The following is a 25,580-nucleotide window of genomic DNA, read 5'->3' on the forward strand; positions in this document are numbered from 1 at the left end:
AGAGTATAGTAATAATAAATGATAATAAATGGAATAAATAAATAATAAATGAAAATAATAAATGTTATATTTACCCATGGCCTTCCCTGTTATACAGAAATGTAATAGTTATCAAACCTTCCTTAACTGTATAAATAATAAATGAAATATAGATGAATCATCATTAAAGCTACAATTTTCTCTGTTCCCGTTGTTCTTTGATGAACATTAATGACAGGCTGACTCCACAAAATGACTCTAATTTGCCTCTTTGAAAAATAATTCTCTAATTTAACCTTATTACTATACTAATTGTAATATAAATAATACAAATATTAGAAGAAAAATATTTTAAGTGGTCATTATTGACAATAAATATTGCACAACTAGTATTTAGTACCAAAAGATCTCCTCAAAATATTCAATAAATATTATTGAACTAAAATATAGAACATTTATTTAAATGAAAAATAGTTAAGGTGTATGGTCACATTTGACCATCAATTAGTATGAGTATGACCAATTAGTATGGAATACCTGAAGGCTAAGTACAATAAAAAACATTAACATTAATGTTAACATTGTTGCATTACTCTCCATTATAAAACGATCCTGTATGGTTGATGTAATAATCAATGCACACTATGCTGTACTGTTTACCAAAACTTGCTGCAAACCCCTGTAAAGTGGAGCTGTTGTGTATCAAGCCATTCAAATGTATTGACACAGCGCTAGAAGTATTGAGATTTCTGTGAAGCACGACTGCGCGCGCCGCCGGGAGATGATAGAGCATGTCGCAACTCCGTATGGTTTTTCAACACTCTGGCTTTAACTGTTATGCCATATTAGCGCCAAAACGCTATTTATTGTTTGAATTTCGCATTAAAACTTTAAAAAATGTAAAAGCTTAGACATTGTTTAATATCAAAAGCAGGTTTGGCAATTTGGCGTGAGATTAAGTTGGGCAGCGTGAGAGCGTGAGACAGAGCCTGAAAGCGTGAGTGTCACGCCAAATGCGTGAGAGTTGGCAACCCTAGGCAAAAGAGAACTCGATATCACTCCCTCCAGGAAATAAACGACACCACGGTTCTGGTTACTGATGGATTTATTGCATTTGTCATCCCTTTCTCCGTCGTCATATTCACCGTCAATGAAATCCACCGTCAAACTACAGTATGACAATGTAAAAGATAAACACGTTCACATACACTATAAAGAGGTAAATACAAATACACTCGGGAAATACAAACGTAATACACACCTCGCTGGCTGCATATAACCAAGAGGGAATGAGATCACTTTAAAATACCCGTTTCAAAACACAAAAAAGAAAAACATCTTCTTGACTTCTTTACTCAAAACACGAGTAACACTTGTAATCTTCACACGGAGAACAACTTCTCACAAAAAAAAACTTTTCCTGTTGCACCTTAAGAAAATGTCCGTGTGCAACGCAAATGTCTTTTAGTTCCTTGTTAACCTCAACACTCAATATTCATGAATAGATTAAACAAATATAACAAAAAACATGTTAAATAACAGAAATAATATGTATGACAGTTATACTCCCACCAAATGACTATTTGTCATTTCACCTCACAATTTAAACCTTTTCACACCTTAATTTCAACCATACAGTATGCCTTTAAACCTTACAGTAACATAAAATACTGTATTCATGAAATGGCAACCATAACCTTTACTCGGCTTCAAGCAGTACAACTGTCTTTTGTACAGGCCTATCAAGGTAGACTGGCTTGGAAATGCGTCTTCCCTGACTGTCTAAGGTTGAGTCACTAATTAACAGTTTCACCTTTCGAACCTTTCCATCAGTGCTCGGATACACCTCAGTCACCCTAGCCAATCTCCATCGGTTACGTGGAGAACTGTCCTCCTGCAGGATGACAATGTCGTTAACCTTCGTATTTCTCTTCTCTTTCTGCCATATTTGTCTTTGCTGAAGATTAAGGAGATACTCCTTCTTCCACCTTGTCCAAAACTCGTTTGCCAAAAACTGCACCTGACGCCATCTCTTGCGCAAGTATAGATCCTGACTCACAAACTCACCTGGAGGTGGGAATATTATGTTAGACTTCATCATAAGAATGTGATTGGGCGTGAGAGGTTCAAGGCTTGTTGGGTCATTTAAATGCTCGATTGTCAGAGGTCTGCTATTTATAATAGCCATCACTTCATACAGAAAGGTTCTGAGCGAGGCACTGTCGAGTCGTTTAGCAGACTGATCAAGGATTGCAGTTAGAACACTTCTGATCGTCCTTATTTGCCTCTCCCATACGCCTCCCATGTGGCTTGATGATGGGAAGTTCATTATGAACTCACATCCATATTCCTTTAACTGTTCATGATCCAAATTCTTCATTGCATTCATGAACTCTCCTTTCGCACCTACGAAGTTAGTACCTTGATCACATCTCAACTGTCTTACGTGTCCTCGTATTGCGATGAATCCACGCAATGCGTTGATAAAAGCATCTGTAGTGAGGTCATCAAGCATTTCAATATGTATGGCTCTAGAGCACATACAGGTGAAAACAAGACCATACTTCTTCAGTTCCTTTCTTGCGTCCTTCACATAGAATGGTCCAAAACAGTCTATGCCACAATATGTGAAAGGAGGTGTCATTTCCATTCTTTCTTCTGGCAAATCCGCCATTTTTGGATCTTGTGTGTTCCTTCTGTACTTTCTGCATGTTGTGCACTTGTAAATATGTGAGGCAACTGCATTGCTGCATCCTATGACCCATACCCCATTGGATCGCAATTCATTGGCAGTTATTCCTCTTCCTTGATGATGCACCTTTTCATGGTAGTGCTTAATAAGCAACGACGATACATGACTCTTATTTGGCACAATGGCAGGATGCTTGACATGAGGATGAAGAACAGATCTTGTCAAACGTCCTCCAACCCTAAGCACACCATGCTCATCTACAAACGGACTCAGTTTGTGTAGTTTGTTTACCTTGTCTTTGGGTTTTACTTCCTTGCCTTGCTTTATACTTCTGATTTCACTGCTGAATGCTTCCCTCTGAACCAACTTGATTATAAACAGCTCTGCTTCCTGCCTTTCCTCAATACTTGTAGCTCCACTTACTTTATCTTTGATGCCCTTGATCTGCTTAGCATGGCGCTTTAGAAGAGCAATAGCCTTGACAGCTCTTTTCCAGTCAGAGAACTTTGTTAAGCGGTCTAACAATGACCTCTTCTCCCTCACCTTGGTGTTGAGCACCAGGGCCTTTCTAAGTTCCGGATCATCATCATAGACTTCTCCCACCATAACATCTCCTCTGGGTAGCTCTCTTTCCCATAAAAAATCTGGGCCAGTGAACCAATTTGAAGCAACAAGCTGATCTGCGGAGAGACCTCTCGACGCATGATCCGCAGGATTATCTTCAGACTTTACAAAGTGCCATTGTGCAGGATCTGTAGTGGACTTGATTCTTTGGATTCTGTTCGCAACAAACACATGAAACCGCCTGGCATCATTGTTTATATAGCCGAGGACAACCTTTGAGTCAGTCCAAAAATGTTCTTGAAGACCCTCTATTTCGAGCTCATTTCTGAGCATAACACTTGTTCTTGCTGCTACGACTGCAGCTGACAACTCAAGCCGTGGTACTGTGGTTACCTTGGTAGGAGCAACCCGTGCTTTTCCCATGACTAGCGTGCAGTGAACATCTCCCTTGATGTCGACTGCTCTGAGGTAACTACATTCCCCATAACCGATGACACTTGCATCTGAGAAGTGGTGAAGTTCGTACTGCTTGACATCCTTGAAGTTATCTGGGATATAGCACCTTCTGATCCTTACATTAGATAAGTTTCGAAGATCTTTTAGCCAGATTTCCCACTGTGCTCTTAGCTCTAGTGGGAGCGGCTCATCCCAAGTTACTTTGTCTCGACACAGTTGTTGTAGGATCTGCTTTCCACGGAGAATAAAAGGCGCTACGAAACCCAATGGATCGTAGATGGAGGCTACTGTAGAAAGCACTCCTCTTCTGGTATTTGGGTGTTCCTTGACGGTCACTCTGAACTGGAAGTCATCAGAGGATACACACCATTGAACGCCAAGAGCTCTTTCCATGAGTGGTTCTCCCAAAGCCATATCCATGTCTTTGACACTTTCAGCACATTCGTCCTTCGGTATTGATTTCAACACCTCCTTGCTGTTGGAGATAAATTTGTGTAGTCTAAGCTTGCCTGTGCTGCACAGGTCTCTCGCTTCCTTAATCAGTTGGATTGCTTCAGCATCAGATGTTGCACACACTAATCCATCGTCAACATAAAAATTCCTTTGGATGAACTTAACAGTGCTTGGGTTAAATTTATCCTGACCTTGAGCGGCTAGATGCTTAAGTCCAAAATTGGCACATCCAGGTGAGGAGGCTGCCCCAAATAGGTGGACCTTCATCCGAAAAATTGAGGGTGGAGACTCTAGATCACCGTTCTCCCACCATAAAAACCTGAGGTAGTCTTGGTGCTCAGGCCTTACATGGAACTGGTGAAACATTTTTTCTACGTCACACATGATGGCAATCGGGCCTTTGCGAAACCTACAAAGGACTCCCACCAAGGTGTTTGTGAGCTCTGGACCAGTAAGAAGTTGGTCATTCAGTGACGTTTCTTGGAACCTTGCTGAGCAATCAAAAAACCACTCGTATCTTCCCAGGCTTTTGGGGGTTGTATACGCCGTGGTGGGGAATATACCAGACTGGTTGATTGTGAAGCTCTTCTCCAGGGACCTTTTCTGCGTCGCCACGAGCAATGATGTCTTTCATAAACCCCAAGTAGTCAGTGCGGTATTGCTGGTCTCTCTTGAGCCTTCGTTCCAAGGACATTAGGCGTTGAACAGCACATGATTTATTATTTGGTAGATTTGGTCTGTCTTGTTTGAAAGGTAAGGGCATTTCGAAATGACCGTCTTGCTTCTGTCTGATTCCGTCTTTCAGTTTAGCCAAGAAGTGAAGATCTTCTTGAGAGAAGGTTGTCTCGTCTCCAGCTCTCTCACTGAAATCAGATTCCAACATCTTAATTATGTCATCTGGAGTGACCATTTCACTGACCTGGGTGTTGCAAACAAAGTGGACTTCTCCTTTAAGCTTGACCATTGCATTCACTTCAGGCATGACTTGTTTTACAATGATGCGATGACTTACTCCAATTGCATCACCGTAGTGTTCACCTGGGTCACCATAGCTCACTATGCTCCATCCTAAGTCGGTCTTCTGAGCAAATGGCTGGCTTTCCTCTCCACAAACGACTTCTCGTGGCATTAAAGCTTGTGGGCAATTGTACCCAATCAACAGACCAATTTCGCAATCCTTTTGAGGCGCGATGTGGTCAGCAAGATGCTCCAAATGAGGCCATGCCTTTGCTGTCTCAGGCACTGGGATGTGTGTGCGATTAGCAGGAATGAAGTCACGAGTGTAAACTGTCGGCACAGTTAACTTCTTGGAGGAAAATAGGCCCCTTATTTGTAGGCTATTAAGTCTTTTACAGTGAATGATTGTCCCCTTTGATGACATTGTAGATAGTTTTAACTTAACTTGTTCAGTGTTTGTATCAAGAACATCTGCCACTTCATCAAGAATGAATGAAGAGTCACTCTGTGAATCTAACAGAGCATAGACGAGAACTTCCTTGTCTGGATCACTTGGCGTTGACACATAGACAGGTACTATTGCCGACGTCTGTGTACTATTAGTATCTTGTACAACTCTGTTAGAGGTTGTTTCCTTTGTGACGTCTTGTGGTTGAGTTCTTTCCTTAGATTGTTCCTTCTTTAGTTCTTGGTCCCTTTTCGAACGTTCTTCGTGCAGGCATGTGGGGTGCCTCCTTGAGCATGAATCGCAGACCATCCGGTTAGTGCAGCTCTTAGACTGGTGGCCAGGGCTCAAACAGCCGAAGCACAGTTTTTCACTTTGCATAAATTTTACGCGGTCAGCAACTGGCTTCTCTCTTAATTTATAGCACTTGTGTAAGCTGTGTCCTGGCTTTTTACAAAACACACATGTGACTATTTTTCCTTCAGTGGTGTTTGTTGTGAAGATCTTGGCACCTACGGTTTGGTTCTTTGAAGTTATAATGTTCTGGCTCCTGATCTTCGATTTATCAGATTCACTTTGCCGTAATGCATGGAAGGATGTAATGGGGTTGCAAGCGATGCTAGCCTCCATTGAAAGGAACGTCACAAAATAACTGAAGTTTGGGAACCTTCCGTGTTCAAGTTGATATTGTGTGGCCTTTCGGTTCCATCCGGAGCTTAACCAGTCAGGTAACTTGGCAGTAAGCTTTTGATTCTCAATTCCATCATTAAGAATGTGGAGACTGTCATTGTTAGCCATAGCACTTTCGCAACTGCGTAAAAGGTCTACAAATTTTCTCAACTCAAAACTCTCTCTTGAAGTTATTTTTGGCCATGTATGTAGTTTGTCTCGGAAAGCCTTGGCAATTACAAAGGGTTGGCCATATCTTTCATTGAGCAGGTCCCATGCTGCATTGTATGAATCTTCTGAACCAGCCAGAAAATGACCTTCTAGGGCTTCTCTTGCAGCTCCTCCGACATATTTTTGAAGAAAGAAGACTTTCTCTGCGGTAGGAATATTCTTTTTCTCTATAAGTGTCTGAAAGGATGATTTCCAATGATTAAACTTGAGTGGATCCCCACTAAATATTGAAGGCTCTGGAATGGGTAGCCTGTTTGCTGTCATAGCTTCAGCTAAGACCTTCACCAGCTCTCGCATGTCATTTTGGAGTTCACCTCTTGGAGTCACATCTCTTGGCAGTGGTGGATGCTGATCAGCAATACTCGCTTGATAGATTATCTGCATATCTGTAGGCAACTCAGCCTCAGAGTTTTGTGGTACAAAGTCCTGGGTTGGATAGAACTCATTTGCATTGTACACGCGAAGCTTCGCTTTGGCTGCATTAAGCCTCTTTAGCTCTTCCAAACGCTCAAGCTCTCTTTTCAAATTTTCAACTGACCTTTTTCTTGCAGCATTCTCTTCATGCTGTCTCTTTAACAAAGCAGCCTCTTGTCTCTCTCTTTCTATCTTGCGTTCGATTTCTTCCTTTTCTCTTTGAAGACGGCGAGTCGATGCAGCTGCTTCTTGGTCTGCAACTATTAACTTATCCTCAGCTTCAAGTCTCTGCAGTTCTGCTTGGTGGCTTTCTTGCTCACCCATAATCTTCAATACAGCCTGTGTATGTGCATACTCAGCAGCAGCTTCTTGTCTTTTGGATGAGGATACAGCAGAGTGAATGGAATTAGACTTAGAATTATTGCTCTGAAATGAAACACTGGAGGTTGAAGATGCGAATACAGATGAAGCATCAGGCCAAATAATCTCCTCCTCATTTCCTTGAATTTGAGACTGTGCATTCTGTATTACAATTCTGGTGACGGATGCACATCTGTCCAACTTGCGTCTCATGTCATGAGCTGGGCTGTCAATCTTTCGGTATTCATCATAAACACTGTTCAGCTCAGATTCTTCTCTTTGAATACCTTTAATGTGTTCTTGGAGGATATCACTGGGATCTTGTTTGATTACAGATTTTTTAGCCACCTTAGTCAAAACTTTCCAGCGTTCATAAATACTGCCAAAGCGAAGTAATAATCCTTTCACTTTGTCCTTCTGAAATTCCTTTCCCTTTTCTGTTAATCTTCGATCTCTTTCACTTCTACGAGGCTCTGCAGGCTGTACTGCTTGTTGTACAATGGTAGACTTCCCTGACACTAGTTCCCTTTCACTTGCTTGAGACATCTTACATTATCTGGGAATTGCCTGTACACACTTACAATTAGCTGTGTAGTTAACAGCAGAATTTATTTTGAAACAATCAAATTAAATTTGGTCAATGTCCTTTAGATCAACCCTTTGATTAAATCAATATTGTAAAGGCTTGGTAATATTGCATTTAAGTGAACATCCTTAGAAAATAATAAAAACTCAACAACAAAAAAAACCCTGAAAGATATTGGCTTGCTTAAATGTGCACAAAAATGTTTTTTTGTTTTTTGTAATCACTTACTTTCTTCAATAGACAATATCAATAAATTCCCCTTATACAATTTAAACCACAGTTGTTATTATTAAGGTTACACAGTCCCTTGTAGTGTTCAAACTTATTGTCACCTTTCAGAACACAAGCTTAAGTGTCTGACTTATGGACGTCTTAATGAAACACTGATGAACTGCAGGTCCTTAACGATAAACGTGGGCTTATCTGTGTAACGTTACATCCCGTCCTTCCGAGTGTGACACAGCTGGTGGTCTGGGCCGTGCACGAGCAGCTTCGGGAACGTTGAAGCGGGTTGACGCGGGTTCGCGCCGGGCACGAGCAGCTTCGGGAACGTTGACGCAGGTTCGAGTTTGACTATCACTCCCTCCAGGAAATAAACGACACCACGGTTCTGGTTACTGATGGATTTATTGCATTTGTCATCCCTTTCTCCGTCGTCATATTCACCGTCAATGAAATCCACCGTCAAACTACAGTATGACAATGTAAAAGATAAACACGTTCACATACACTATAAAGAGGTAAATACAAATACACTCGGGAAATACAAACGTAATACACACCTCGCTGGCTGCATATAACCAAGAGGGAATGAGATCACTTTAAAATACCCGTTTCAAAACACAAAAAAGAAAAACATCTTCTTGACTTCTTTACTCAAAACACGAGTAACACTTGTAATCTTCACACGGAGAACAACTTCTCACAAAAAAAAACTTTTCCTGTTGCACCTTAAGAAAATGTCCGTGTGCAACGCAAATGTCTTTTAGTTCCTTGTTAACCTCAACACTCAATATTCATGAATAGATTAAACAAATATAACAAAAAACATGTTAAATAACAGAAATAATATGTATGACAGTTATACTCGATGTGAGCAGGAAACTGACGCGAGTCTATCTATGCATCGAGTGTGTGTGTGTGTGTGTGTGTGTGTGTGTGTGTGTGTGTGTGTGTGTGTGTGTGTCAGTGTCCCTTGAATAGCTGACATGAGACGCATCTACAGAGATAGGACACTGACACACACACATACACATACACACACACACAGACAGGACACACACACACACACACACACACACACAGACAGGACACTAACACACACACAGACAGGACACTGGCATACAGCGCGCTCTCTTGTGTCTTGTCGCGCTTGGAAGCATGTACATGAATAGGAGCGTGATCATGTAACGCTAAGCAAAAATGGATATAAAAACGGACGCTGTGTTATTTGCGTTAAATATTTTTAATGCGTTAAGCTTCCGTTTCACGTTGACCGAGTTTGGTGGAGATTGAATAAATCACCTACGAGGAGAAAGTAAAAACTCAGACCCTGAATTATACAAATATTCACGTTCAAACAAAAACTTTCTGTGAAAAAAAGACACTTATAAACAGACACTTGTAGAAAATAATGTGAATTTTTTTTAAAAATAAATTTGAACTATGTCAGTAAATAATGAATTTAAAGACAAATGTGTCAAAAGTGATCTTTGCAAACACAGCACATGACCTTCTGTAAAGCACATGTATAGAAAACACACTCACACTCCTCTGTTTTAAAAAAAGAGTTCTGTCTGAATGAGTACATGAAATCACGGCTGTCAGATGATAAGAATTGCAACTCAAATGTGATTTAGAAAATGAGTTCTGTAGTGATATAGTGTCATAGTTCATGTCCACATTAACCACTACGTTGTAATACCAATAGCCATGTCATCATACACATTTGTGTCCTCATAAATCACATAAGCAAGCACAGAGAGAGAGAGAGAGAGAAAGGGAGTTTCAAAAATAATACAACACTGCCCCCTTTTGGTGATAGAGGGGAGGGCACACAAACAGTCAAAAACATTATTAAACTTTGACATGTTGCCATGGCAGCATTATTTGAAATATCAGGAATTCATTCATATGTCTCTATCTGTCATGTTTTCACATTATACTGATGAAGTTTGAAGTCAATCGTGTGAAAATAAGATGGTGATTCAAAGCATTTTTGAAAGTGACACACTTCCTGCTGCCAGTTGGTGGCGCTATAACTTTGACTCACAAAAGTCATATCCATGTGATCGGCCTCTTACAACGAACACACAGCTGAAGTTTCATCCAAATCAGTCAATGTTTGCTGACGTTATAACACACTTCCTGTTTCCCTTTTCTCGCCATAAATTCGTTGCTTCGCCACGGCCAAACCATTTGAGATATCAAAAATCCGCTCGCAATTTAGCATCCTGGATATGTTCACTTGATGCTGACCGAGTTTGGCAATGATCGAAACAATGGCCTCGGAGGAGTATATTAAATTCCAGAGCATGGGTTTTCCGAACAACCGATTATAGCTCACTTCCTGTTGGGCTGACGCATAACTATGAGCACGAAAGTTGTTTGGCCCGATGAGGTCTAAATGTGTACCGAGTTTCATACATGTACGTGCAAGTGTGTTTGATATATGGACCAAGTTTTCAGACCCCACTTTAGGGGGCGCTGTCGAGCCCCCCTGCCACGCCCGGGTACCAGCTTCAGTCCGGCTCTGATGGCCGCGCATTCCGACGCCTGTGCGAAGTTTCAAGAGTTTTCGAGCATGTTAAGTGCCCCAAAAGTACCCGAGAAGTCGAAAAAAAAAATAAAAAAAAAAAAAAAAAAAAAAACAAAGAATAATCTGAGGAAGAACAATAGGGCTCTGCGCCCTTTCAGGGCTTGGGCCCTAATAAGAAACAGAGGAAGAACAATAGGGCTCTGCGCCCTTTCAGGGCTTGGGCCCTAATAAATAAACACTTGGCACAGACACTTGAATATAAATCAAGAACGCAGGCAAGCAGGTAAGAAAAATGTATTTCTGTAACAGCTGAAATGCAAAATATCATCAAACCTGAAAATACACATCTATAATCATTGAGAACACATGGGCCAACAGGACACACACGGTATAAAGGACACGGGAATGAGAGAAATGCCTCTGATGTGAGACTGAGATTCTGTACGAAGAGTCCAGGTATAAAAATAAGGCCTTGGAAATCTTTACAATTGTTTCGGCTGGGTCACACTGAAGCACTGAAGGTGTCCTATAATACATCCACACACACATCACGTCAGAGTAAAGGGTGGACACACAGATCTGATGCGGCTGGAAATAACCTCAATAACAGACCACCAATGACAAACCACCTATTTAGCAATGACATTCACTAATAATGGCAAAGTAGTCGTATGCACACATGCAACGATATCAGTAGACGAACTGAAGAGAGAAGAGACTGCATGGAGAACAAGACAGAATTAGTTCATATTGCTTCTGGCGTTTCCCTTTACATGGAAGCAAACGGCGTGTCTTTCGCTTTTACGGAACGTTTTGAGTTCGATGTGTAACCGAAAGTGTAGCTTAAAATACAATTATTAAAATTGAAATATGTGACAGTTGTAAGCTATGGAAGCTTGTTTTCACCACAGATTAAAAGAAGAAAAATAATTGACTTTTTTTTCTTATAATTGCGTGATATAAAACAACTACAAGTTATAAAGTCAGAATTGCGTGATATAAACTTGCAATTGTGAGAAATAAAGTACAATTTTGCCAGTTATAAAGTAGCATTTGTAAGATATAAAGTCGCAATTGCGAGTTTTGAAGTCAGTTATTACGAGATAAAGTCGTAATTACGAGTTAACGTCAGAATTACGAGATATAGTCAGTAATTACGAGTTAACGTCAGAATTACGAGATATAGTCAGTAATTACGAGATATAAAGTCAGAATTGCGAGATATGAAGTCAGAATTGCGAGTTATAAAGTCAGAATTGCGAGATATAAAGTCGTAATTACGGGCTATAAAGTCGGAATTGCGAGTTATAAAGTCAGAATTGTGATATAGTCAGTAATTACGAAATATAAAGTCAGAATTCCCAGTTAGTCAGAATTGTGAGTTATAAAGTCGTAATTACGAGTTAGTCAGAATTGCAAGATATAAAGTCAGAATTGCGAGATATAAAGTCAGAATTGTGATATAGTCAGTAATTATGAGATATGAAGTCGTAATTCTGAGTTAGTCAGAATTGGGAGTTATCAAGTCGTAATTACGAGTTAAAGTCAGAATTTCGAGTTAGGAATTGCGAGTTATAAAGTCAGAATTGCAAGTAAGTCAGAATTGTGAGATATAAAGTCGTAATTACGAGTTAGTCAGAATTGCAAGATATAAAGTCAGAATTGTGAGATATAAAGTCGTAATTACGGGTTATAAAGTCGTAATTACGAGTTAGTCAGAATTGCGAGTTATAAAGTCAGAATTGCGAGATATGAAGTCGTTATTACTGGTTATAAAGTCAGAATTGCGAGATATAGTCAGTAATAATGTTATAAAATCGTAATTACGAGTTAAAGTCAGAATTGCGAGTTATAAAGTCAGAATTGTGAGATATAAAGTCGTATTTGTGAGTTATAAAGTCAGAATTGCGAGTTATAAAGTCAGAATTGCGAGATATAAAGTCAGAATTGCGAGTTATAAAGTCAGAATTGCGAGATATAAAGTCGTATTTGTGAGTTATAAAGTCAGAATTGTGAGTTATAAAGTCGTAATTACGAGTTAGTCAGAATTGCGGGTTAGTCAGAATTGCGATATATAGTCAGAATTACTAGAAATAAAATCAGAACTATGAGATTAAAAGTCTAATTATCGATTTATTCCGTGGCGAAGACAAGCTTCCACAGTGATCTTACCCAATTCATTGTAAAATCAGTCTAGTGAATGAAAACAAAAACAAAACGCAAACAAAAATAAATAAAATGCAAAAAAAAAAAAAATCTAAATATAAAAATAAAATTAAAAAATATATATATATATATAAATAAAAAGAAAATTGCACTGCTATGCCATGGTGACATTGATTAATTTCTACAAGAGGGACGTGTATATAATAATAATAATACTTCAGCATTACTGAAGAACTGCAGTAACACAGAGATTTGTGGCACTATTGGACCAAACCATCAGATCGTAAACATTACAACCGCAATCAGAGGCATTCATTTCCTCAACTGGCCCTTCACGCGTTTCTGAAAAAATATATTATTGTGTCAATAATTCTATAGAATAATCTCTAATGATTGATGTGCAATGGGTAAAGGCAAAACATGTAACGAGCATCCTCTCATCCCAGGCCTTCTCCTGTCTTCGGCGTGGATCGGCCTGGAGAAACTCCTCATGGAAGCACTTCACCCATGAGGGATCCGGCTGGTTTCTAGCTCTGGTTGGCATTGGCAGCAAGGCAACACGGTCAAAATCATACATGTTTTTTTTGGGAGGGGTCACAGCAAACAGGAAGCTGGGTTCACAGAGCAGCGGAACAACTGTACATGATTCATACATCAATACTTTCATAAATAAAAGAGTACTCAAATCTCGAAGAAAAGTGCACAAAAGGATCTTTACACACAGGGGTTCTGTCTCTTTGAATATTAATATTATTATGCTAGCGATGAAGACCTTCTCAGAGACGAAGCTCAAATGCGAAATGCTTTGGGAAAACCTGTTTGGAAATCATTTGGTGAGGCTAGTGGCGCAGACATCACACACTTCACCTCTGATATCAATATGAAACGGCATATTCAATGCATGAGACCAGGAACAGGTACCCTACTAATAAAAATAAAAATATATATATTTTGAGTCTCTTCTGCTCACCAAAGCTGCATTTATTTGATCAAAAATACAGTAAAATTTTTGAAATATTATTACAATTTAAAATAACTGTTTTCTATGGGAATATATTGTAAAATGTAATTTATTCCTGTGATGAAAAGCACAATTTTTTGCATTACTCCAGTCTTCAGTGTCACATGATCCTTCAGAAATCATTGTAATATGAGGATTTGATGCTCAAGAAACATTTATGATTATTATCAATGTTGAAAACAGTATGTGTGTGTAATATATATATATAGTATTTGATTATTTACATTATTAACAAATATTGTAATTAATATATTTTAATTAGTATAATATATACATTAATTCAAACATATTATATTAATTAAAATATATTATATTACTTAAATTAAAAATAAGATATGAATAAAATCATATTAAAATAATATATTATTTTAATTAATATAATTACTAATTAAATTATTATTATTATATTATTTGATGATTTTTTTATTTGAATTAATAATATATTTTAGTTAATAAATGTTTATATATATATATATATATATATATATATATATATATATAATGTATATATACACACACATTAATTAAAACATATTAATTAAAATATATTATATTACTTAAATAAAAAACAAATGAATAAAATGATATCAAAATAATAATAAAAAAATAATATGATATTATTTGAATTAATAATTATATTAATAAAAAGAATATACATTTTATTTTAATTAATATAAATACTAATTAAAATATTATTATCTTTTTAATTAATATATTTTAGTTAATAAATGTTTATATATATATATATATATATATATATATATATATATATATATATATATATATATATATATATATATATTAATAAAATCATATCAAAATAATAATAATATATTATTTTAATTAATAATTATATTAATTAAAATATATATTATTTTAATTGATATAATTACTAATTAAAATAACATTATTATTATTATTTTAATATTATCTTATTTGATGATTTTTTTATCTAAAAATTTTAGTTAATATATGTATATATGTAATATATATATATATATTTGTGGAAACCGTGATAGTTTTTCAGGACTCTGTGATAAACCAAACATATATAAAATGTCTCTTTTGATGAATGTATTGCTAAATAAAAATGTTACGGTAATGTAAATAGGAAGTAAATAGCAAAATCTCTCCGTCAACTCTTTGAGAAGGTCTTCATTTTAGGAGGTTAAACACTAAAACGTACACATATTGACCTCATGACATCTTTAAAAGATAAAATTGGCAACAGACCTCGGCCGATGGCCAATCCTGGCTCAACTGTGGGAACGTCATCATTTCAGTTAGTTTTCCTTTAAATGATAAACCGGACGAGCCAAGAAGTTCGGCCCTTTCCTCTTCAGGTCTATGAAGAGACATGTGACTGAGGGAGATAGAAACCACTAAATCCTTGAACCTCTGAGAGACACTAACAATAAATACAAAAAAAAACTCAATTATAATAAAAGATATGTACACACATTTCCAACAATAGGGTCTCTATAATACTTAAAACTTTTAGAATGGCATACAAATATACTCGACGTGTGACGCACTAATCAGGTCAGTTAGAAAATTAACAAAGACGATAAATTATTATACAAAATTCATCAGCGGTTAAAGTTGAGCACAACTCCTGACGTCTTAAATCCACAAAACACTTGGGTGTCAAAAACACTCATCCGATTTAGAAAAATACAACTTGCCAAAAAAAAAAAAAAAAAAGTGTCTGTAAAATATTCCCTTGGTAGTTTTTTCCCCTCCTTTTGTTGCAGTTCAGGCATGAAATTAAGTGCACTTTAGATTGAGTCTGAAGGGGTTTCCTCCATCCACATGAAAATCAGGATAAACTCTGTATGTGTGTGTGTGTGTGTGTGTGTGTGTCGCTGAATGTCTGAAACTGGTTAAACGAATCCGAATCGATGCGAAACTGAAGTTCAGAGGAAACGAGAGACATCATTCTCCCATAAACGAAGAACGCCAGGACTCAAGCGGAGAGCGATCAGAGGCAGTGGTGGGGCTAAAGGCAGGACAGACGGCCCTCGGGAACCACAGGAGCCATCCCGGCGTCAGTGAGGGACCTTGGGCTGTAAAAGAGGCTGCTGGTTAGTATATTTTGCATATGCAAAAGCTGTGAACTGACAACGTTTAGCTCTTAGAAGCATCAAAGTGATTCCAGGCATCATTTGTAAATTATAAGTCACTGATGCAAATCACAGGTGAAAATGTAATGCGATGGAAGTAAAATCATGTGAAGATAGCGTGATGTAATGTAGGAATACGTCAGAGTTCAGGGATCTCACAACTGAGGGACAACACAACACATTTACATGCTTTTTTAAGACAATTGTACAAATTTTTGTTAAGCTTATTTTAAAGGTATTCAACTATGAATTAAATGGGATGCATTGCAATATATATATATATATATTTAAATTATAATATTCATATAAAATTACATATGAAATGCATTAAAATATAACTAGTTAACAATGAATTAAATATTTTCAAGTCACACAAAGCAAGAAAAGTATATAGTCACTATAAAAATTCCATGATTTTAAATAACTTAAACATTAAAAATAACATTAAAAAACAAATAAAACTTAAAAATATATATAAAGAAAATTAACAGTAATAAAAAAAGATATATCTTTGAATGGATTTTTTTAAATACCGAAATATAGTACACTAATATGCCAAAAATATGCAGTGACCATAAAAATTCCATGAATTTAAATAAAGTATATATATATATATATATATATATATATATATATATATATATATATATATATATATATATATATATATATATATATATATATATATATATATATATACATACATACATATATATATGTAGAAAATTTATTCATAGTCGAAGATTGTGGTATGTATAAAAATTTCCCATGAATATATTTAAAAAGTAGATCAGACAGATAGATAGACGAACGGACGGATGGACAGATAGATAGACACAGACAGACAGACAGACAGACAGACAGACAGACAGACAGAACATATTTAATAATATTTTTTAAAGTTATGGGAATTTTTATTATTATTATTAAATCCATTCCATTTCAAACCACTATAACCATTCCATGACTTTAAATACCTTTTTAAAAAGGTATCGTTAATATATGTTGTTAATATAAAAATAAAACAAATAATTATTAATATTATAATTATATAATTAATTTCTAGGCAAAAACAATACAAACGCAAACATGTATAGAAAATATATGTTCACTACAAATAAAGTCATTCTAAATAAAATTAAAAAAAGCACATGGCCTGCAAATCAAATTTTTAAGACGCCCTTCGCAGTTTCCAGGTGTGTCCTGTAGGGTATTGATCAGTGAGTGTGTTGTGAATTGTTGTGAGGATGTATTTCTGCTTCACCTGTCTGGGGAGGGCCGCTGGACTGGTGCTGCTCTTCCTGAATATCCCATCCAGTGCTGTGGTTTTGGTGGTTTTACTGGGTTTGTCGCTGCCAGCACTCGACCCAGAGCTCTTCCTTTTCCTCCCATCAGAGTATGGCATCGAGACGGCCCCATGATCCCCAGTGAGCGCCTGAGGGAGGGACAGCTCCACACTGCTATACCGGTCCTGGTCCCGCGGCCCCTGCCCCCCCGCCCGGGGCTTGGCCCGCATGCTAAGGGCCGCCGTCCCGTTACTGATGTGTGCCGCGCCCGGTGGGAGATGGTAGCTGTTCCCGCTTTTCCGGTAAGCCCCTGATTCAGAAGTGGGAGGTGCTTTCCGCCTTTTGGGTCCCTGTCCTTCCCCTGAGGCTTTCGGGGGCCTGGCCGGTTTACTCCTCTGCACTCGGGGCCCGGGCTCAGGGCAGAAAACGCCGTTATGAGAGAAAGAGGAGGAGTATGAGAGCATGGAGACGCCATCCAGAGGAGCCGTGAGCGTGTGGTTCGGGAGGAACGCCGGGCCGAGGGGAGACACTTCAGGGCTCATGCTCTCCACTGCTAGGGGGACTTTCCTGTGGCAAACAGGATATGACATCAGTCTGTGGTAGGAAGCTATGTGGCACGTTAACCTAAATGTTACAGAGTGATTTGTGCAAATCCACAGCTCAACTCAAGCTGTTAAAGGGTTAGTTCACCCAAAAATGAAAATTCTGTCATTAATAACTCACCCTCATGTCGTTCGACACCCGTCAGACCTCCGTTCATCTTCAGAACAGAAATTAAGATATTTTAGTTGAAATCTGATGGCTCTGTAAGTCCTCCATTGGTACTCTACACTCTCAAGACCCTTAAAAGGTACTAAAGACGTCGTTACAAAGTCCATCTCACTACAGTGGTTCAACAATAACTTTATGAATCGGCGAGAATAGTTTTTGTGCGCAAAAAAACCCTAAATAACGACTTATATAGTGATGACGATTTCAAAACACGGCATCATGAAGCTTCGAAGCGTTATGAATCAGTGAGCCGATTCATGATTCGGATCGCGTGTCAAACTGCTGAAATTTGGCGATTCAAACTGCTGAATCGACTCACTGATTCATAACGCTTCGAAGCTTCATGATGCCGTGTTTTGAAATCGTCATCACTATATAAGTCGTTATTTAGGGTTTTTTTTGCGCAAAAAAACTAGTGTCGCCGATTCATAAAGTTATTTTAGAACCACTGTAGTGAGATGGACTTTGTAACGACGTCTTTAGTGCCTTTTAAGGGTCTTGAGAGTGTAAAGTGCATTGAGCCAATGGAGGCCTTTCAGAGCCATCAGATTTACACTAAAATATCTTCATTTGTGTCTGAAGATGAACGGAGGTCTTACGGGTGTCGAACGACATGAGGGTGAGGAATTAATTACACAATTTTCATTTTTGGGTGAACTAACCCTTTAATATTTCACTTATTTCTGTTTAAAGTAAAGCCTTCTGAGACAAACCTAAAACATCTGGGTCATATTTCACCCCACATTTGCATAAAGACAATGATAAGGTAACATTAGTTAATGAATTGTTGAACAAAACATTAGTTACTGTATTTGTTAATGTTTGTTCATATTAGTTATGAGAAAAACAGCCGTTCGTTGTTCGTTCATGTTAGTGTATGTCAATGTTAATAAACACAACTTTTGATTTCAGCGTATTAGTAAATATTGAAATTAACATTAATTTTGATTAATAAATGCTTTAGTATTGTTAATTCTTAATTCATGTTAACGTATGTAGTTAACTAATGAAACTTTATTGTAAATTGATACCAGAAAATGTAATATATTACTGGGATGCATTGCAATATTATATATATGTATATATATATATAAAATAAAAGAAATAAAAAATATTTATATATATATATATATATATATATATATATATATATATATATATATATATATATATATATATATATATATATATATAAAGAAAGAAAGAAATTATAATATTTATATAAAATTACACAGTTATAAATGAAACAGCATTAAAATATAACAAGTTAAATGGTATAGCATTGTTGGATATAATATATAGATATTATTATTGCTATTATTATTAAACATTAAACATAAATTGTTAGATATTACTAAATAATAATTAAAATTATTAAATAAATAGTGTTAACTGGCTTAAAAATGTTCACTAATAATTATTTACTTTTATTAACAATCATATTTATGACATTCTTCAGTTTAATAATGTAACAATTATTATTATAAAAAATGTATGTTAAACCATTTGTTTAATAATGTTATTATTTATTTTTTAAAATGATTTATTTTCTTAAATGCAACATACATTTTTCTTTAGTTTTTTGGGGTGAAAGAAATATATTGTATAAAGAAAATTATAAACAGTTTTTATGTGGTTATTTTTATGGCACTAATACATATAGATACTTATTTATAGTTATATTATTATTTCTAATAATAAAATAATGTGCAAATGCAAACATTCAAAATGGACTTAAAGAGTCCAAAACACAATTTAGATTTTGAGGTGAAATACGACCCTAATATTTGTGAGATTCTCCCCGAATGTGGCCATAATTGTGCAAGCAGACGGAGAAACGTGTAACTCGCCTCCACATGAGAGAGTTGACGTGTTTTTCCACCATGCAATGAAGCGCCAGCCTCACCCGGTCCCACCGTCTGTCGAACACGTAGTGACCTCTTCCCATCAACCGACTGCTGAACGCACAACACTAACACACACCAGCAAAGACAGGGAGAACATGTTCCTCACATTACACGCTTATACAGCAAATATACAGGGTCCCACAGCATAACACACAAACACCAATCCAGTGACTAATGGCTGTGTTCAGCTCACGCTCATGGGTTGTGGATGGTGTGGAGAATAATGCCACAGCGGCTTCTCTGCCTCGTCAGGGAGATCAGCCTCTCCTTCATCGCTGGACAGACGTGTGTCTCCGCTGCATCTCTGCCAGCCGGCCGCAGGTTCAGGAGGAGGAGCGGGAGCAGAGCTGAGCACGAGCTGAGACACTCTGCAGAGGAAGAGATGGATCAGCTGAGAAACCTCATAGACAAGGCGAGTTGATTTATATGAGCGTATGGTCCAGGGCTTAAAAACGGAAAAAAAAAAATCAATCGGCTCACTCCGAGCAGAATCGATATTTTAGCGTTTCCGTTTTTGCGTTCCTCAATGAACATTACTGTTCCGAAAACGGTTTGATTTGAAAAAATACCGGTTAATAACCTTATTTTAATTTAGCCTATACTTTAAACAAATATGTATAAATAAAGACTTATTTTCACTCAATAATAATATGACGCATGATAATTAAACTTGAATATTTATTTCATAACATTTTTAAAACCACAACAGAAATACATGCATTAATTACAAAGCATAAACAGCGGGACAAATATTGACCTGTTTTAATGGAGCGGAAAGTGGCCCTCTATATGCCTATTCTTTTCAGAAGAGTGATAACATTGTTTGTACATAACTTTTTTTCAACACGACTTGTTTTTAAAATTGCATGAATAAAGAATAAATAAACTGGATAACCATTGCTCTTTTAATGCACCGTCAACTGCTAATTTCAAAGCAAACACTGCGCAACACGTCCTTGCATCACATAATCAAATTCAGTCAGCTAATAAAGCTTGATCATTTAATGCAATATAACATACAATTTAATACGAAGCATCAACCGTCTATATAGAAAACATTGACCTGTCCTGTATTGGCAATCTGAAAGACTATAGGAAAAATGTTTGATAGATGCTAGTAGCCTAATTGGATAGGCTTAAACGAAATCCACAAACTAGCCTAAATCAGACTATTTGAGTTTAAAGTCAGTACTGCTTATTTAAACGTACGAAAAGAATGTCCTCCAATACCTGCGCTTTCATTGTAGACCTCAGCGGGGAAAGAAATGTACTTGAGGCATGAAAATGCGCGCTCTACACTGACTTGCGTTACCGGTAGATTCATAGATGACTGGTGCGCGGGCATTTCACTCACGCTTGATCCGTCAACGTCACATGCTGTACTACAATATTACATGCCAAATTAAAATATTAAAGAGAACGATAAAATAACGTTATTAACCGGTTAATGGTCATTTCAAATTAACGTTTCTGTTCAGAACGATTCAAATTGATTTTGATTTCGTTTTTGTTCCTCTTAAAATTTTGTTCATTTCCGGTTTTCGTTTTCGTTCCTTGAACCGGTTTAGAGCCCTGGTATGGTCTGAAGGCGCAGGCGCATTTATGCTGCGTTCACACCAAACGCGAATAGAGCGTCAGGAGCGAGTGATTTCAATGTTAAGTCAATGGAAAGGTGCGTTGACGGACGCGATTCCGCCTCGTTCGTGCGAATGATGCGAATCGGACGCAAATTGAGCGTCTTGCGCGACACGCGCGTTATGCGCGAGTGGTGCTTTTTGTGCATTCACGCGTTTGAAGCGAATTCGCGTCTGGCGCCCGAGTTGAAAAATTTGAACTTTGACGTCAATTTGCGCCGCTTTAACCAATCAGGAGCCTGCTTACTGCTGTCACGTGGTGAAGTGACGTGATGAGAAACCCTGCATAATTTAAAAATACTACTATTGTGTCATAAAATATAGTTTTAAGACTTTTTCAGGTGAGAATGTAGTTGTTTAAAGCTCAAATCTGTGGTTTATTTATAAAGAGAGTATTTAAAAAAAATTTATTTAAAATAATTAAAACAAAAAATAATGTTGTGTTTTTGTAGTTGTGAGATCCAGGCGATCACCGGGCACTCAGCGCTCATTAACCCCGGCGAGAGCAGCCTTTCCTCGGCCAGACCTTCTGACGTTTGCCGCTGGCTCTGATGTCCTGTAGAGGTTCATCTTGTGTGGATCTAACCGGCGATCTTTGGTGTCATGAATCTATAATTTGTTGTCTGCCAAATCGTTTTGACTGAGGGCAAAAAGAAGTTTCATAACTTTACTTTTTAAGGATATTTAAATATACATGCAGTGAAGATAATGTAGGAGTTGTCTGGACCACATTTGTGTGGCTATTACAGTTTTTTACGATCGCTATGACAATTTTTCAACACTTTTAACAATTTTCCTAAACTCTTAACACACCAACACACCTACATCACACAATCGCCAAAACGGTTAATTTCATGTTCAAAACCACATATTGAAAAACTAAACTCCAACACTAATTTTCAAAATACAATAATTCACTAACACAATACACTATGTCTACCAAAACCCTAACACATGTTCTCTTATGTTCTCTGCATAACTTCGATCAGCTGTTTCTCAGTAACAGTCTCTTCTGACATACAGTGTTAAAGCATTGGTAAATTTGGCAGTAAAAATCTATTGTTTTGGTCTTGGTTGAGCTTGTGTGTAAAAGAAGTTCAAGCATTTCAAATTTGTGTTAACTGTATGCATTTTGTGTAAAAGCAACACGAAATGTGTTAATTGTATAGCCCACACAGACAGATGTTGTGCTAACTGCGTTAAGAGTTTAGGAAAATTGTTAAAAGTATAGATAAAATTGTCATAGCGATTGTAAAAAAACTGTAATGTTTAATATATATTTTTAATGAAAATGAAAAGAGGCAGAGTGGTGTTTTATGACATATTTCTCCTGGAGTGCCTTAAACGCTTCTATTTCGCTTCAAACACTCGATTTATACGCGCGTCCAATTCATTGTGGACGTGCGAATGGATTCAAAATGTTCAAGCGTCCAACTAGACGCTCTATTCGCGTTTAGTGTGAACGCAGCATAAGGGCGTGTCCGAATCCACGGATGTCCAAAAGGGTTGTCACTTGTGTCTTAATGAGTCATGGGTGTGTTTTGGGCGTAACGAGCAATAAAATAAAGGCAAATTATATAAAGGGACAGGGCCTTGTTGAGTTAGGCCTAGTTTTTCCCTCCACGCTATGAAGTGCTGTCAAGAGCAAGCCAAACCAACAGGTGGCAATATAACCCTAACCGTAAAGCCATGTTGGCAATCAGAAGCCTGGAAAAAAAATTATTTCCGGTTCTGATGCAACAAGCCAAAATCTCCGGTTTCATGGTCCACACTAGAGGTCTGCATTCTCGTGGCTAGATGTTTTGCGCCGCAGGATTAAATTTCCGACTAAAACACGGTAGCAGTCGGTAACTCTGGTGTAATTTGAACGGGAGCGGTCGGTCATTCAATATCACGTTCCCGACGTCCTTTCAGAACAGCATATCTTCGCTTTACTTAATCTTATCGACCACCCGGTATACACCTGCCCTGAGGGGGCACGTGCTGCACGCATGGACCAGTTCTCTCTGCATATTGTATTTGCGGGGTCTGTGCGCGCAACATGTGCATAACGGTCCTCAGGGCAGACTGTACCGGTGGTAAATATACAGCCCTCAGAAAGAACGAATTTCGATGACTGACAGAAAAAGGATCAGTCCCAGTTTCCTGCTCTGAGCAACCTGAGCATCCCGGCCACGAATGCATCAGGAAAGGCATCAGCCTTTGCAGTCGGATCTTGGAGGAAAGACGTTCGGTATTGAAACCGCCATCAGTCGGTGACATTCTTTTCTTGCATGGATATTTAAAATAGTTTGGAAAAGGCGGTTTTCGTTCATTTCATATATTGCCTACAATTTTGAGATGTTAATTTATTATTAGTTATTGTTGAATTTATATATTTTCTTTTGTAGGAGAGACGCTGAAATCGACGTTCTTCTCAGGGATGTTAAATTGTAAATATTTTGCTTGTAATGAATGACATGTATTTTTTTTTCTCTGACACTTTTCCTGTGTTGACAGCAGAATTTTGTATTTTGACAATACGAATAAAAAGAACAAATAGGCTTAAATTTTTGTAAATTTTTTCCCTGCAACATTTTTTCCCCTACTGTGTTGGCAGCAAAATGTTACATTTTGTATCTTGACAAGGCGAATAAAATAATTAATAAAATTTTTGTGCAGACTACATTTTTATTTTCTCCGTGGAAATTTAAATGTGAAATTCTGGAAACGAGATCTAAATTTAGCGGGATGGTCGGGAAGAAAATTATTCTAAGCGGATATAGATATATATATATATATATATATATAGGGAACGGGTGGGTGCGGAATATAACCCCAGCGGGAGCGGGAGTTAAAAAACAGTCCAACGCAGACCTCTAGTCCACACGACACCACTGTAGGGCTGTCAAAACCCACATCACTTAGACATGTTACTTCTTAAAATAAAAAAAAATTAAAAACACATACAAGGTGAGGGTTAAGGTAGGCCTGCTATTTTTATTTGACAAAACTATTCCGGTTCTTCAACGCTTCAAACGGTTTCAGTGTATTTTCGTTTTGTCATCATAATTTGGTAATTATTTAAGTGAAAAATATTTAGTGTAGGCCTATTTATTGTATTCTTTTTTTTAATATTTTATCTGATCTGTATTTTAACAGTGGCGATTGTTTAGGGTCCTTGCCACCATGAGACAAATCAGCTTTGCAAATTGAACATGTGGCTCACCTTGAATCGCCTACTTTTGACTAAAAGTACTGCCAAACAACACGTTTTCTGCTCACAAGTTAAATTTTTACTTTCTCACAGCCGACTGCATTCGAACATTTGCCACAGTTACTTTTAAAAAGTAATCTGATTACTCCTTTTAAAAGTAACTAAGTTAGATTACAAGTTACTTTATTAGTTACATTCAGCAGCTGCCGACAATACCCCTGCCGCCTCAACATAAAAATTATAACCATTTTTGCCAACAAACTTTATTGGAAGTGCATTTTAACAGTAATGTTCAAAAATGTATCTCCTGACATTTTAAGTTGAAATTAAAAAATATTTCCTGAAAAAAAAAAAACGTTTTAATAAAAAATTTAATAAAGACAGTCTTACTTTACTTCACTTAACATAAATAATCTCCCCTAAACGCAAGAAGAAAGCAAAAATGTATTTTTTACTAAGGAAAATGACAAAAATAGTAACGCACAGTGACTTGGATAAGTTACTTTAATCTGATTTACCGTCAAAAAGCCCAATATTCGGCTGAATCCGAACCCAAATTCTGGATTCGGTGCATCCCTTGTCCAAACACCATGTAAAAGAGCATTTTGAATAATAGGTGCCCTTTAAGTTTCCTAAAAACGTTAATTTCATTTTTTTGTATTATTTATATATTATTTCACAATCTCTCCAATTTAAACTTTAGTAGCAAAACAACAGATAAAGTTAGTAAGTTTGATTCAATTCCGCGAATCAGTTCCAACCATTCATTCCAATGAATCAATTCAGAATTCTGATTCAACGATTCAAAGTGCACTCTCACTTAAAAATGTTCACAGAGCAGTTGTTTTAGTAAAAATATGATTGATGCATATAAATAAAAAAGGTTCATTCTTAAAGCAAATATTTTGCACC

At 37.1% G+C, this 25,580-nt stretch overlaps 1 protein-coding gene across 2 annotated transcripts in view; it reads right to left on the reverse strand.

Annotated features, from left to right (window-relative positions):
• Positions 1 to 15,171: 15,171 nt before the first annotated feature.
• atxn7l1 (ataxin 7-like 1) overlaps positions 15,172 to 25,580 on the reverse strand; it is a 37,342-nt gene continuing 26,933 nt past the window's right edge. For both annotated transcript variants that reach the window (XM_079817036.1, XM_079817037.1), the window contains 4 exons: positions 20,032 to 20,206; positions 19,782 to 19,903; positions 17,139 to 17,727; positions 15,172 to 15,817 (listed from right to left, as the gene is read on the reverse strand). In XM_079817036.1, the coding sequence (XP_079673162.1) occupies positions 15,800 to 15,817; positions 17,139 to 17,727; positions 19,782 to 19,903; positions 20,032 to 20,206 (904 nt within the window). In that variant the 3' untranslated portion in view covers positions 15,172 to 15,799. The remainder of the gene's footprint in view (positions 15,818 to 17,138; positions 17,728 to 19,781; positions 19,904 to 20,031; positions 20,207 to 25,580) is intronic.

This window comes from Gobio gobio (genome assembly GCF_949357685.1).
Source record: "Gobio gobio genome assembly, chromosome: 5".
Classification (NCBI taxonomy): domain Eukaryota; kingdom Metazoa; phylum Chordata; class Actinopteri; order Cypriniformes; family Gobionidae; genus Gobio; species Gobio gobio.